Source organism: Oculina patagonica, chromosome 13 (assembly GCF_052425735.1).
Source record: "Oculina patagonica isolate OP01 chromosome 13, crgOcupat, whole genome shotgun sequence".
Taxonomy (NCBI): domain Eukaryota; kingdom Metazoa; phylum Cnidaria; class Anthozoa; order Scleractinia; family Oculinidae; genus Oculina; species Oculina patagonica.
The window spans coordinates 6,337,937-6,353,013 of record NC_135770.1 but is presented as its reverse complement, the minus strand read 5'-3'; the positions used below and the strand labels follow the sequence as shown (position 1 = coordinate 6,353,013).

The following is a 15,077-nucleotide window of genomic DNA, read 5'->3' as shown; positions in this document are numbered from 1 at the left end:
TCGCTGTTCAACAATTAACGTTGTGTAATATTGTAGCGATCGAGAGGAAACTTAACGACAGCATTTAGGAATGAATTCAAAGCCCTGGAGCTCGCCGTTTTTGGCCCCGGAGGCCTAAACCGCTTTGAGACCTGAATTTTTCAACCAAGAAATTTTCTTTATACGTGTTTGCTTTCACCCATAGCAGCTTGTTTTTACTTATGCAGATTTTTCGTTGTATGGGATAGTAAGGCGTTTCCTTGAGTTTCATTTTGTGAGTACTTTATCGACCGTAAACAATTGTTGCTATCAGCGTTGCTAGGGTATGCGGTTACAAAATGTCTTTAAATCAAGGTGGAGTTAATACACAATAAATTTGAAACACGTTTTGTAATTGTTAACAGATTCTTTTAAGTTAATAATTAATAGGTCATGAATAACCGATTACCAATCGTCTCACGTTCCAATCTTTCTACGACTTTTACTTTTCACGACCTTTGAGACGTGCTTTGGTTTAAATAATAAAAAAGGAATTTTATTCATGGCAAAATCGCCTGAACGAGTATTTTTGACAAGGTATTTTAAAAAAACCTAAAAATCAGTTATGCGCATAAGCAATGGCAGTAACAAATTGTTTATTTTAATAGCCAATTAGAAAACTCGATTTATTTAATAAAGAAGTCATATTTAAGTACTACGAACTCCTGCTGGTCTACCTGTTTTCCGATCGAAGTGTCTAAAAAAAATCATTTCCAATTGACATCTTTACAACTAAACATGGGCTGCGTATCTTCAACAGGAGTGTTATGCAATAAGGTATGAAGAAAAATGAACCACTTTCTTTATTTTACCATACGGGTCAGAAAAACGTTCCCCTTCTAGCGAACAGCCAGTTTTGCGCGCCACTTCGAAGTAACATTTTTCAGACGCGCGCAGACAAAGCGCTCTTGAGACTGTCGAGAGCACAAAGTAGAAAATTACTTACACTGAAACCGGCGTTTATAGCTAAGCAGCATTTTATATACGCATATCCTGTTTAGTTAATGGCAACGTGTTCAGTTTTTGTTGTATGTTATTAAGATCAAATCCGTTTACGGAGCAGGTCGATTTTAACCGTTGTCAACCACTAAAGGTGATTTGAAAAAAAAGAAAAAAAGAAAAAAAACAGTGAATAAAATTTTACTTGAACCGGGTGCTCAGTAGTGGATTGGGTTAACTACATGAAAAGGTGCTCGAAAGATAGCAAACGTTGCTGCGCCATGAACGAAGGGTAAGTGTTTTAAAATGATATAGTTAAGCTATGATTCAGCTTTTAAGTTTTTCGTCTCCAAGGTGAAGCGGAGAAGAACTAGGTAATACAGCGGGGTGCAGTTGGAAAAATCCCAAAAAACTCTATTTTATTTAGTAACTTACTGATTACGAACATCTGATGAAAAGGCTAGAAGTAAGGATAAGTCAAGAAGCGAGGGAAAACGTGTGAGTGAGCTAAAACAGTTTCTAATCAATTAACCATATTTAAAAAAAACGGCAAATTAAAAGGCTCTAACGTTTGTTTATATACTTTTAGACAATCAATAAAGCGTTGCCAGGATCGGTTTTCCAAAACTGCACTGAAGTCAAAGTGCACATATTTTTAACTAAAGGTAGTTTTGGGATTTCTCAGCCAGTTTGAACCGCATTTCAATAGGCTAAAGGCTAGTTTGCAACAAGCACAACTTATCACATAGGGGCCACTGGCCGTGAAAATTAGTACATTTCGTTCAATCTACTGCCGCAGACTTCGACATGGACAATTCTAGCTTTTCTGGAAGTCTTTATATAGCCCATTTGTTTTTTCACAGCTGTATTTACAACACTTACCGCCGTGACATTTAATCTCGCATAAAAAGCTCAGTCAAACATCGAATTTAATCTGAAAAATATTAGCGGTAACATTAAATATTTTAATCACGGCTTTTTAAACAACATCAAATTCTTTTCTGTACTCAAAAAGTCATGTGACTCGGTAAGTAATAACTAACATCATTGCTTTTTCACATCAGTTATAGCAGAGTTTTAATTAATGTTTCTGTTATTAAGTGCGATAATCACAACATAATCACAAAATAGGTTGCTACCGACATTTGCGTAATAACTTAAAATAACATTTAGTTTCCATGGCAATCGTGGACGAAATTTCTCTTTTTTTCAAGCACTGACGCTTGCCTACAGCCAATATTGAGTTTGTTGTTGGTTCTCGTCCTTGCTCCGAGGGTTTTTCTCCTGGTTCTTCGGTTTTCCTCCCTCCATAAAAACCAACACTTCCAAATTCCAATTCATTATTCGATGCACGTACACATTCAAACGAGCTTCTGAGAGTTTTTTCCGTGTTACGTTACTGCCTTTATGTGTCGATTATGTTTCACAATTACACAGAGTGTTTTCCTGAAAGTGTTGTGGTCCAACAAAGCAAACACAGCTCTTTTTGGTCGCATAGTGTGATCGTCCGGGTAAGAGTAGTCATAGGCGTACGGGCACCTTCGGACCTGGGGGGGCGGAGACCTTATTGCCCGAAAAAAAAAATGGCATGGGTTGAAAGCTGAATAAAGAGGCATATAAAATGGACAACAAAACGTGCATTGAAATAGTTGTGTACAAACCTTACCTGCTTTCTTAAAGGAAACGATAGTTCTTTAATTAATTTCGTGGCGTTGCTCGAAGGTGTCAGTGCACTGAATCATTTTTCTGCGGAAATATTTTATTTATTCACTCTAGTTCAGCAAAAATTAAAGTACTTTTGGGGAGCCAATTAACATTGTTTTTCCCCAACTTGAAAGTTATACAAAAGCGTGTGAAAAATTCAGGGATGAATGGGTTAAAACATTTCGTTGAACATTTTGACCTAGGCCTGAGAACTTAACATTTGAGACAAAAGCATTAGCTTCATCACACTGGAGCCACCGTGCGCAAACGCTCAAGCTATGGAAAAGCTGATTGCAACTGAATCAGACTGAAGGGCTACGCAGAATTTGCGAGAAAAATCGAACATGATTATAGCAATTTGCGAGAAGAAACGAAAGCAGATGAATGAGAAATTTGGACTTTTGAACCACAAACTTCGTTATATTTCCAATACTTTTTCTGTTGATGTAATTCGTTTTGAACGTAATGTTGAGATTTTTCGGCTTATTTTCTATTTTTTCTCTAGGCATGTTGCCCGAATTCTAAGCATTTTGCCCGAAAATTTTCGGCACTGGGGGGGCTGCAGCCCCCTCGCCCCCCCCGCCTCGTACGCCTATGAGAGTAGTTCTGAGAAGAACTGCTGATGTCATCGCTTGACAACAACGTTTACTTGACTCTGAAGATGACTTCCGCTCAGGTTTACGAAACGTCAGTCACCAACAACAGTTCTTCTCAGAACTACTCTCACCCGGCAATCACCCTATACGACGTACTGATACTCCTATGTTCAAACCATTTTAATACTATATTACAGCTTTTTTGCTGCCACTGTTGTTGTTGTTGTTGTAGGCTATTCCCGGCATTGGGATAGTGCAAATCTCGGTGAATAAAGCTGAAGTCACAAGCACTACAGGTAATCTATTTATAACTGAATGAAATATGAAAGTAAATATACGAAATGTCATATTTTTAAATTGCGGGTGAAAGATTTAGAGCATGAAAGATCATTGCAGTTATGTGTGTACGCAATTTAAACTTAGGCTGTGTTCACACTTGGTGCCTGGGCACAGTTCCCGAGTACGATTCCCGCTAGGCACTAATGCCAACATTCTATTTTTTTTAATTGCCCACGCCTCTACCTTGTACTCGGGCACTAAATGGTACTTGGGTACTTAGGTTTTCTGTGTGTGAACGCGACGCTAATTTTTGCCGGTGCCCAGGTACCGGTGCTCGGGCACTAAGTGTGAACACGGCCTTAGTGCTCCACCAGACGCTCCACCAACTGAGCTGAACCTGACAAAATGATGCGGGAACTGGGGTGGGTGGCAGGGGAACCAACGATCGCCTAGCATCCAATCCGGGGAAGTAGAAATAAACCAAGCTGCTTCATTAACTCTTGACATTTTCTAATAATAAAATTCCTAATTTCTTTAGAAGGTGGGACAACTTTACAAAAAGTTCAGCGACAAAGCAGCAAGCCTGGTGGTAGAAAAGGGAAACAGCGATCACAACGGTCCAGGAAAAGAAATTCAACTAGATTAAGGAAGGAAGAAACAGAAGAGTCTGATGTGGAGGATAAAGATGACACCGACTGCGAACATGAAAATGAAGAGGCAGACATTCGCGAGGGAAGAGATGGAGGAGAGGAAGAGGAGGAGGAAGTTAACGATGAAGAAGACCAGGAACAGGAGGGAGAGGAGCAAGAGGAAGGGGAAGAGGGAGATGACGAAGAGATGAATGAAGAGGAAGAAAATGATGAAGAAGAGGAGCAAGATGATGGAGATGGGAATGAAGATGCTGAAGAGGGGGAAGAGGAAGGGTAGGAGTGAGAAAGGGAGCGGAAGATAGAGAAAGGGGAGGAGTTAGAGGACAAAAGAGGAGGGGAGAGGAGAGGAGGGCAGAGGGAGGATAGGGGCATGAAGAGGAAAGAAGAAACAGAGGAGACCGGAAAAGTACGCAAGAGAAAAGGAAACAAGACGATACGAAAAGTAGAAGTAAGACAAAAAGGGAAAGTGAAAAAACGGAGGGAGACGATTGAAATAGGATCGAGAAAAGAGAAGTTGCGGGCGAGGAAACATGCTTGAGCAAGAACGACCACATGAAAATAAAGTTAAGGAACAGAAGTGTAAAAGAGAAGGACTGGATGCGAACCCGGGGATTGACAAGGTGATTGCGTGGATTAAGAATCGAAGGAAGTTCTCTTATTCTTTCGCTTTCAGCTGTACATTATAATCTTAACCGTACGCTTAATATAAACACAGTCATCTAATTTCTATCTCATACCTTAAAGAAAAGGTGGAGAGGACACCAAATATTCGTACTTTTGGTATACCATTTTTGTGTTTGTTCTCTTCACAAAGGCACCTTTTGTTTCACAGAAAAATAATCTAGTTGATATCGAAGCACAGTAGACGAACTGAATGTAAATCACAACGAAATTCCTATTAATTTAGGGCTCTCCTAGACACTTCCGTGAAGTTCCTAAAGTAAGGACCCCTAATAATTCCAATACAACAGTCTTTTTCTATCACTAGTTTCGGTAGCTACTTTTGGCTAACTAAAACGTGTACCAAATGATGGCCGACCAATCTTAAAATCTTGTTTTTAATGTACAAGTTGAGAGCTGAGAATCTTGTTGGATTGAACAATTTCCATTATTTCACTGAAAGAGTAAGTATATTGCCTTTGGAATTCCAGGGGGTCGTTACCATCGGAACTTTACGGTAAAATATCAACATATCCACAAGTGTAAACGTCTACGCCATGTAAACCAAAAAAAAAAACGCTGTATATCAGTGCAAAATTAGTTTAAATTCGTAATCGCTCCCAGATATTTGTTTTTATGCATTATGCCACGCAGTTTATAGCGGCCATACTTTTGGCTCTGATTGCTTTGGTGTGGTAGGATAACTGGGGGGGATGTGCCGAGATTTGAAACGGAATTTCCAGCCTGCCTACAGACGTCTCCTATTAATTTTTCCGCGTGAAGCAAAAAGCAGGAGACGTCTAGTCTGCACACACGGCGGGCTTACAAAATTCATCTTATAACCTGAACCCAAACTTGATATAAACTCCTGTTTCTCCGATCACGTTTCACGAAAAAATAAAATGGCCATTTCATGTTTCACGAAAAACCCCTTTACCACCCTCTTATCGCTTATAGCGATTACTTCCACAATATAGAGTAACCCTGGGAACAAGGTTTCCTTACTGAAATGAGCCTGTAGTTTCTTATCCCAGCGGTAGAGTTCGTGAACCAACATGGCGGCCAAAGAAGTAGAATTAGGTTTTGCTGAAGAAATCGGCGATGATGCAGTCCGAAAACTACAAATGACGAGCGCCTTCTTTCCGAGTAAAATCGGTGGAAAACCAGCGTGGTTAAACTTACAAGATCTGCCTGATTCCAACCGCATGCTCTGCAAGAACTGCCAAAAACCAATGGTGTTTCTGTTGCAAGTGTATGCGCCGTTGTCAGACGATCGAAGTTTTCATCGCACGATTTTCGTACTTTGCTGCAAAGATGGGAAATGCCACTCCGAAAATCGTAGCGATTGCTTTCTCGTCCTAAGAAATCAGTTAACACGCGATAATAAGTTCTACAGTTATCATCCGCCGCCTGATTTGGACGAGATCAACGAGCTTTCGATGGAATCCGTGGCGGAGGAGTTTAAACCCAAAGCTTGGGTGAGCTTGTGTGATGTGTGCGGTTGCAAAGGAGACAAGAAGTGTTCAAAATGCCACGTGGCTCAGTATTGTTGTCGTGAACATCAAACAGTGGATTGGAAGTCTGGACATAAAAACTTGTGTTCTAAATTAGCGTGTGCTGAAGGCGGTCAAGATCAGCCGTTGGAAGGTGATTTGAGAGATTACTTTTTAGAAGTATCAAGGTTATCCTGACCTTACAGTCGTTTACATTTATCTCAAAATTAATCACAAGAAAATAAGCTAGTTAGGTCCAGTCAACTCACAAGGGGCATTCATTTGTGATCCGAACCCCCCCTCCCCCAACTTATTTCTAAGAGTCCTACTCTCTTGTTGTAACCCTTTGAAATTACTTCCCTCTCCACTATAATTATTTTTGTTGGATGTTGTGAAAAAAATATTCCATTGATCCTATCAGATGTGAGTCATAAAGGGGGCGGGGGCATGGAATGGATCAAGGAACAGGGAGAGGTCCCCTGTTGTCAGGGACTTTCCCTGTTCCCTAGGACTTCGCACTTCTCCCAACAAAGGAACTTTGCTTGTAACACTCTGCTTTGTAGAGGCACAAAGGGAGAAAGGCAAAATCCACTGAACAACCAGCTCCATGACTGTCCACTTTTAGCTAGACTGAAAAGAGTTAGTATCACAGGCAGACAATCCTCTGTTTTTGAGGCTGTGTGATGTAAGCGTCACGGTATGTGCTATTTGATCTCATACCTTCACTGAAACGATTGACCTTGGCTTGAGTCAACTGATGTGAGAAATGCTCCATAAAATACTGAATTTTGCATCTTTCGATTGCAAACTTTGATCTACTGTAAGCCAGATAAATAAAGTTTACTGGTACTTAACGTTTATCGTTTGGTGCTCTTTTATGATTTTATGGGGTTTTGAGGCCGTTAATTCCCCGTCTGATGTTACGTTTACCACCAAACAGGTTGAAGATTTTTTAAACAAAAATTTAATGTTACATGTAAATATCGTTGTTTTTATTTCTCAGGTCATTCTTCATGCAAGAACAATAGCAAAGTTCTGTTTCCAGAATACGAGCTAGTGATTGAGACAGAGCCAGATGAGAGTGCTGTGCATGACAAGAGTGAAAAAGAAAGATTAGATGAATACAAACAGTTTGTGAAATCAAATGAGCTTCTCAGTGATGCAGATAGTGACAGAGAACTTGAATCTCTGACTACTCTGGGAAAAGAAGCTTTACTAGCTGACAAACAGTTTAGAAAATTCAAGAAGAGAGTTGCAAGAGAACCAAAACAGGTTTGTGAAACAGTCAAACAATGTGAGAACACAACATTAATTATTTTTCCCCACCTCCAGTAATCAAGTAGCCGACAGAACTCCAGATGGCAGTTGCCCTCTGGTTTCCCCCCCCCCCCCCTTTTTCTTCCTTTTGTTTGTATATTTAATTATTATCTCTAAATATTGATAATAATAAAAAAAATGTCAAAAGATAAAAACATTCCCACACCTGTAGAGAGTTTTAAAATACCCAAAAAGATAATAAAAATAGTTTTGAGAACTGTGTTTTCCTATGAGTTACTTGACTTTTAAAATTCCTTATCCCTATTCTTTAATGGGCCAGTAACCAAAATGTTATTAATAATTTTATGCAACATTAAATTTGTTTTACATTTTGGCAGGTGTTACGCTATCACCAAAATGGAGAGCCTCTGTGGGTTTCTGATGAAGGCAAACCTAATGATGGAGATATTCCACAATGTGAATGTGGGTCTGACAGGGTGTTTGAATTTCAGGTAATGAAAAAAAAAGTACAAATACAAACTCAAAATTGATAATGTGCTGCAATATTACAATCTTTTTAAACCTGAGTTTGGTTTGTTGAGATAGTTTGATCATAAACCGTTGTGAGCTGCATTGCGGCACTAATATGTAAGGCCAAATGAATGGTGAATTGAGATAATTTACCCTTCTTCAGTCTGTGCTTCTAACAACATTTTTTACAGCATTAACATCATGGCTGTGTTTTGCTCAGCCTGTACAAATTGTACGGACAAAATTGTCAGCAATGAATAAAAATGTTTGCCAAAACAATAAGTGCGAACCATCTAATTATTAATAAGTGACTTTTGTTAGCAATAACTTAATTTATTTTTTCTTAAATTTATGATTAATTTTTTTACTCCATGAAGCAGTCAGATAATAATTATATAACTTTTCTCTGGCTTAGGTTATGCCACAGCTGCTTAATCACTTACAAGTGGACAGCCTTGAGGACAGTATCGACTGGGGAACATTAGTTGTTTACACTTGTTCACAGAATTGTGGTGACGGTACTTCATATCTAACTGAGTTTCTTTGGAAACAAAACTTTGCTGACACTGGGATCCCAAGTACTGCCCTGGCAACTTAAGGATTTCAAATTGTATTGACTGTTCTTTTAATTTTGTTGTACTGTTTTGTACTACATAGTATTTAATTTGTCCTATATTTGTCATAATTATGCAAAATGTCTAATAGAGTGCTAAAGATAATTATTTTTCACTCATGAGGATATTATTTTTTGGCAAAAACCAGCCCAAGTGAATTACACTCAAGCAGTAGCCAGAGCTCTACTGAAAGATGCTTGCAATAGAATAAAAAGAAAACAATTGAAAATAATTTTTTATGGCTGCTGTTTCATTGTCAGCTTTGACTGGAGGCACAGTGTTGATCGAAGCACAGTGTGTGTAACAGATGTCCAGTTGGTACCATATCATCAATATTTGGCTTCCATAATATAAATTATTTTAAAGTACTTGCAATAAAATTATTACTAATTACAAGTTTTATTTTATATTGTGGACAAGTGTACCTCTCACTTTTAAATATGTTATAAAAAATCTTAAAATATTATTATTTTAATGAACAATGAAAAAACAACAACAAAATAATTTGGCCACTTGTCACTTCAGTAATTAACATCAGGTGGCAGGAAAAATCAATTCTTTCCCTGAAAATAACAATAAAGAAGTCTTATTGGCTACATTTAGCTTTCGGAATAATTAAAATGTGTTGATTGACGGAATGTGCACAGCAAGGCTGTAGGGTGAAGTAGCATAGCAGAAGTGACATGCGGTAGTTCAGCAGTTCTTGTAGGCTTGTAATTCTACTGGTTCTCTAGTGTAGCTCATGGGAGGCGCTGTGGCCTAATGGTTAGTGCACCAGACTCCGGATTGAGCGGTCCGAGTTCGAGCCCCGGCCAGGGTCGCTTGTGTTGTGTTCTTGGGCAAGACACTTTACTCTCATAGTGCCTCTCTCCACCCAGGTGTATAAATGGGTACCGGCGACATAATGCTGGGGTGGAACCCTGCAATGGACTAGCATCCCATTCAGGGGGGAGTAGAAAATAATACCGTATTTTCTCGATTAAACGCCGGACCCCGATTAAACGCCGGCTTCAAATAAACGCCGGGTTTCTGAGGCCAAGTTTTAAATAAACGCCCCCGGCGATTATTCGGGGTCCCGGCGTTTAATCGAGGTCCCGGCGTTTATTTGAGTCGATCCAATAAGTGAAGATATTCACTAGAAAGGCACTGATATGACACGTACTATATGGTATACGGCTTTTGTTATTTTAATAAATGCTTAACGAATAAGTCTGGCGTAACATTAACTGCGGTTTATGACGTACAACAACACAAAATTGAAAATATAGTAATGTTAGTCAATGTTCCGGCATGCTCTTTTTGTTATGACTGACGCACTCTATTTCTTTTGTTGTAGTGCTCCCTGTCGCTAAAATCGCGAGGATCCCTCCAGCGTTTGTTTATCAGTTGTTTTAGCCTTGTCAAAAATTGTGCTTTCTGGGTGGAAATCGCGCTTCATAAATAAACGCCGGACCCCGATTTAACGCCGGCTTCAAATAAACGCCGGGTCTCTGAGGCCGAGTTTTAAATAAACGCCCCCGGCGTTTATTTGAGAAAATACGGTATTCCTAGCCGCTTAATGCTACGGAAACTGGGATAAGCTCCGGCAGTGTGGGCCGCTTGGCTCATGGCTTCTCCTCTAGTGTAGCTCAGTTGCTACTGCTTTAGGGGCTTAAAGGGACATTGTTGCTGTTTGTTCTATTGTTGTTGACTGCAGTACGCACTCCATTACATGTACAGTATCTACACAGATTACACTGCTAAGCGAGATACAGAAAATGAGTGCTATAATAGTCACATGCAATTAATTAGTTTTTGTAATTAAATATGTCTGTAAGTTGTTGTTATAATTACTGGGTCTTGTCTGTACAACTCTTTCAAAATATTCAGGTGGAAGAAATCCTTGTTCATTTCCAGGACAAAGAATCACATTGTTGGATGATCTGTAAAACTTGAAGCCATCTGTTGTGAAAAGAAAAAGCCAAATAGTTGAAGGACTTAATTCATTTTATAGATTCTACGATTACCTGCATTTTTATAATTCATTACACGTACAGTCACTTTCTTTTGACCAACCAAAAAGTTCACAAACACAAAGCCATATTTTTATTCATTAATAAGAGTTTACCCCTTTAACATGGCCACGCACTGCACGAGAGGTGGATTTTATCTGACAAGTTAAATACAGTTATTGGAGAAAAATTACGCTCTTGTGAATTCATAATATAAATTTAATTTTTAACTGACTTACCACCTAGTGCCTTTCTGAGATTAATAAACACCAGAATTTCACAGCTGGATCTCATGCCTGAATGGAAAACAAAATTAAAGAAATAACATAAACGTTTGCTACAAACATTTGAGAGATTATCGTTTTTATTGGAAATTATCTTCAGTTGTTTTTGCGACACAGTAATTTAATGTGGGAAAAAATGGTGGCCTAGAGTAGTCAGTGCACTGAACTCATGCCTGACTGGGATAACTGCATTGTGTTTATGCATTAGCACAGGTTTGACTATGAATAGCCGCCTCTCTTTTTTCCTTAGTCTACTGAGATTGAAGCAAAATGAAATAAAATAATTTTAAAAGTAAAATAATGATAAGAGGTAGCCAAACAGGCTCCCAAGTGGGGCCGGGTGAAAAAAGAAATCTGCAAGCAAAGCGAGCCAAGTGTGGCCTGGGGGGAAAGGAGCGCCTGCGCAGGAAAGGCCATGCATGGCTTGCTTCGCTATAGTCTCTACAAAACAGACAAATGGGATCAGCTCAGCTCTCACAGTGCCTCTCTTCACCCAGGACTATAAAAAATAATTATTTAATGTGTACCATTGAAATGATGGGGGCAACTGGACAAAATTCTGGTAAACCTGTAATGAACCAGCATCCCAACTAGTCTAGGGGAGTTCTTAGAAACAGTAACCTTATATATTCAATTTATGTCCCGGGGGGGCACTCCCATACATGAGCTATATAGGTATGTGCCGCTGTGAAGGGTATGGTTTTCAAGCAGTTTAGTCTGGGATAGGGTATAGAAATCAGAGAGTTTTGGTCTAGAAAAGGGTAGCATTTGCCGGGAAACCGATCGACGGTATGACAAATATAGTCCAGAAACTCGGAAGAGAGAGAGGCTTTCCTAAACGTAAATAAAATCATCGCGGTATTGTTGTTCACAGATGGTTTTCCATTAAAACACTGATAATGATACAGTTCTAACAAAATGCAAGTCTGGGATAGGGTAGGGATTTTCAGTGTCTAGTCTAGTATAGGGTTGCAAAAATCAGCTGAACATGGTCTGGTATAGGGTAAGGGCTTCCAATTCCCAGTGGCACACCCCCACCCAAAAATATACCGGGTGCCCCCCCCCCCCCCCCCTACCGGGCTCCATGTTACAGAAACTTGAGCACTGGCTCTGATGAGCATGGCACCTTTGATCCCTTGATTTGTAATGGAGGTCTCTGTTCATTTAGTACGTTATTTTTACCAGACAAAACTAACCACTGATGACGCCTTCTTCTCCTGGTTCTCCAGGTGCAAAATGGATGTGGTTTCTGCTCATTCTTGACAAGCCCTGGTGACATGAGCAATTAAGGCATTGTACACTTAAAAAAAATAGCCAGATCTCAGTATTAATTATTTTAAGTTGCATACTTTTTACTATTGAACTGAGTTAGCTTAATCAATATTTAATTATTTTGCTACAAGTACCCACCTGGATTTTTATTGGTTGCCAACAGTCACGATAAGTGCCGTGCACGACAGTGGGTGCTTCAGAGTGGTCTCTAATGGGTTCCAGATCAAGATCGTCTACCTAGTAAATGATTACGAGTAAGAATGTTTTAATGATAATCTTAAGCTATAAGACAGTATCAAATTTTTCAGGTCAAATCTAAAATGGGGTATCTGGTCAGGATTACCCCCAGCATTAAATTTGCCAGTACCTACTAGTTAATTTTAAATACACCTGGGAGGAGAGGTATAGTGGTACAGTGAGTTGCTTGCTCAAGAACACAATCAATGCAATGATCCCTCAACAGGGATCAAACTTAGACAACTTTAGAGTCCCACAAAATGGGCGAGGGGTGCAAGGCAAGGCAGCGCGACATTTGAGGTGAGGCATGAAAGGCATGAATCCTTACTCCAAATGAAAAGGCTAACCACAAGCTAGCTAATTAAGCTTACTGCTAGGCTACCTGGCGTGCTATTCACGCTAACCAGAGTGCCATTTAGGCTAACCAAAGTGCTTAAGGCTAACCAGAATGGATCACACAACTCGCTGCCTGGCACTTTGTGACTGTGACGACCCCCACTTTATCCAGGTCCACCATGCCACCCAAACAACATTTCACATGTGCATGATTTAGTCATGCCCAGTACCATTCACAAGTATACCAACCTCTATCGTGTGACCTTGATTGGCTCTGATTTGCAGTCTGTCTGTTGCTGGATCATTTCTCAGAGCAAACCTTTTCTTATCATTATCAGCTACGACTCTTTTGATGTCATCCTCTGAATATCTTTGAAACTGTCGTAGTTTTAAAAGATCCTCCACAAAGATAAAACCTACGATGAGAACAAGCATGTAGGTCTGTCAACTTATATTACCCATGTCCCAGGGGGGGGGGGGTACTCAGACTTGTAAATGACTGGGATGATCGAAGGATTTTTTGGGGTTTGAAATTTTCGATTCCGGGATTTTTTTGGGTTGGAAAATTTGGCAAGTATTTTTTTGGGTGACTTGATTCAAATAGGGGATTTTTATTAGGTATTAAGAACGAACTAAGGTGCCTTGGCGTATTTATAATATGATGAATAATCAAACTCGAGCGTTTTTGCCCCTCCTGGCAATTTAGGGGTAATTTGACAAGGGATTTTTTTCAGGGTTATTTTTGGTCCAGGGATTTTTTTGGGTAATGTCGGAAGACTTAGGGATTTTTTTGGGTCCTGAGTTTTGCCTCCATTCGATCATCCCCGTCATTTACAAGCCGGAGTACCCCCGTGGGACCTATGTATATATCATGGTAAAATATTTTGGATTTTTGTTTTGCAGCAAAATTATAACACACTTTATAACTGATCCTGCAGCTTAAGTGAAACAGGAAATAAATAAATAAATTTATTTGTTCTTTCCATAACAGTACTACCTTGTGACATCTGCAGTCCCTCTTTAGCTGCACCATGTCGTAGAATATAAGAAAGAGCTTTGGACAGTTGAATATTGTGATTCCTCTAGAAAAAAATTATTACAACTAGTAAATTAGCTCCAGGTGCATCACTCTTACCCCACCCATGCACCCATGCATGTCCCCCCACACCTACAACCCAGTCATCATTTGCACCACCATCACTTGGGTGTCAAAGTGATGATGGGTCCTAATGTAGGACGGGGGGGGGGGCAGGGGGGGGAGGGTGCAAAGATGAAGTTGGTCCCTTTCTTGCTGCAGTAAAAAGAAGGGGCAAGGGGAATTTTTACTTTTCGGCCTTTTTTTCACCAAAGTGGGAGAGTGGGATCTACCAGCAACCTTTCTACTAGCTGTGTAGCTTTGATCAGCAGTGAACTTCCATCGGTCAGTGTCTGACAAGTCCCCGGGTGTCAAGTGCATGACAAATACTACATTTTATAGATCAAGTCAGACTTAATTGAATTTTTCTCTCCACAATGGGCAAATGTGGCTAATGAAGTGTCTAGATGTCCGGCAACCGGACAGGGGTAATAAAATCTAGAAAAAGTGTAAATTAGGAAATTTGTGAGCTTACCTTCGGGTTTCGCGCGCTAGCGCCATCTTGCTGACTTCTTCTATCGCCCATTTCAATTAGAAGAGTATTTAATTTAGAAAACTGAGCTTTATAACAACTAGCCAGCAATGATCGCTGCACTGCTTCCAATTAATGAAAAGATTCAGATAGTACTGATTCTATTGCACCATCAACACGCAACGATCACCGCCGCCATTATATTCGAAGATGAAAACTTGGTACCAGACTCCCAGCTCATTTTATTCGTCACGCAACACCGCGATGCGTTACACTGGCCATAGTTAATTTATTAGATTATCATTGTCAAAAAAGGAAAGAAAAATGATAATAGTTCCAGCCAATCAGGAACAGGCAAAATAAATATTGACTTTGTTTACGCGCATATCAATTTCCATGTTTTGGCTCTGTGCTCTGATGGACTGATGGGCTCGTTGCACGATCTGTTTTTGCTGTGATTGGCCACTTTTGGTTTGAAACTGGTTGAACAGTACTCGTTATAAAACGGCTGTAATCTTCTTAATCTTCTCCTACTAACTATAATGGGGTCTGCACTTCTTCTTCTTCTTCGTAATTGAAAATGGTATTTCTGGCAGCAATGTAGCATCG

General features: G+C 39.8%; 3 protein-coding genes across 3 annotated transcripts; 2 read left to right on the top strand and 1 right to left on the bottom strand.

Annotated features, from left to right (window-relative positions):
* The first annotated feature begins 703 nt into the window (after window positions 1-703).
* On the top strand, window positions 704-4,463 carry LOC144636899 (uncharacterized). The gene is made up of 3 exons (XM_078496101.1): window positions 704-795; window positions 3,490-3,553; window positions 4,075-4,463. The coding sequence occupies exons 1-3, from the start codon at window positions 757-759 to the stop codon at window positions 4,461-4,463; spliced, it is 492 nt and encodes a 163-aa protein (XP_078352227.1). The 5' UTR covers window positions 704-756.
* A 1,398-nt stretch (window positions 4,464-5,861) lies between these two features.
* On the top strand, window positions 5,862-8,725 carry LOC144635011 (programmed cell death protein 2-like). The gene is made up of 4 exons (XM_078494072.1): window positions 5,862-6,493; window positions 7,343-7,611; window positions 7,995-8,108; window positions 8,543-8,725. Exons 1-4 carry the CDS (start codon window positions 5,902-5,904, stop codon window positions 8,723-8,725), a joined length of 1,158 nt encoding a protein of 385 aa, XP_078350198.1. The 5' UTR covers window positions 5,862-5,901.
* An 85-nt stretch (window positions 8,726-8,810) lies between these two features.
* On the bottom strand, window positions 8,811-14,671 carry LOC144635074 (tRNA 2'-phosphotransferase 1-like). The gene is made up of 8 exons (XM_078494152.1): window positions 14,472-14,671; window positions 13,859-13,943; window positions 13,111-13,277; window positions 12,427-12,525; window positions 12,213-12,285; window positions 10,972-11,028; window positions 10,575-10,682; window positions 8,811-9,304 (listed from the first exon to the last, which is right to left on the bottom strand). The coding sequence occupies exons 1-8, from the start codon at window positions 14,520-14,522 to the stop codon at window positions 9,276-9,278; spliced, it is 669 nt and encodes a 222-aa protein (XP_078350278.1). The 5' UTR covers window positions 14,523-14,671; the 3' UTR covers window positions 8,811-9,275.
* Window positions 14,672-15,077: the final 406 nt, after the last annotated feature.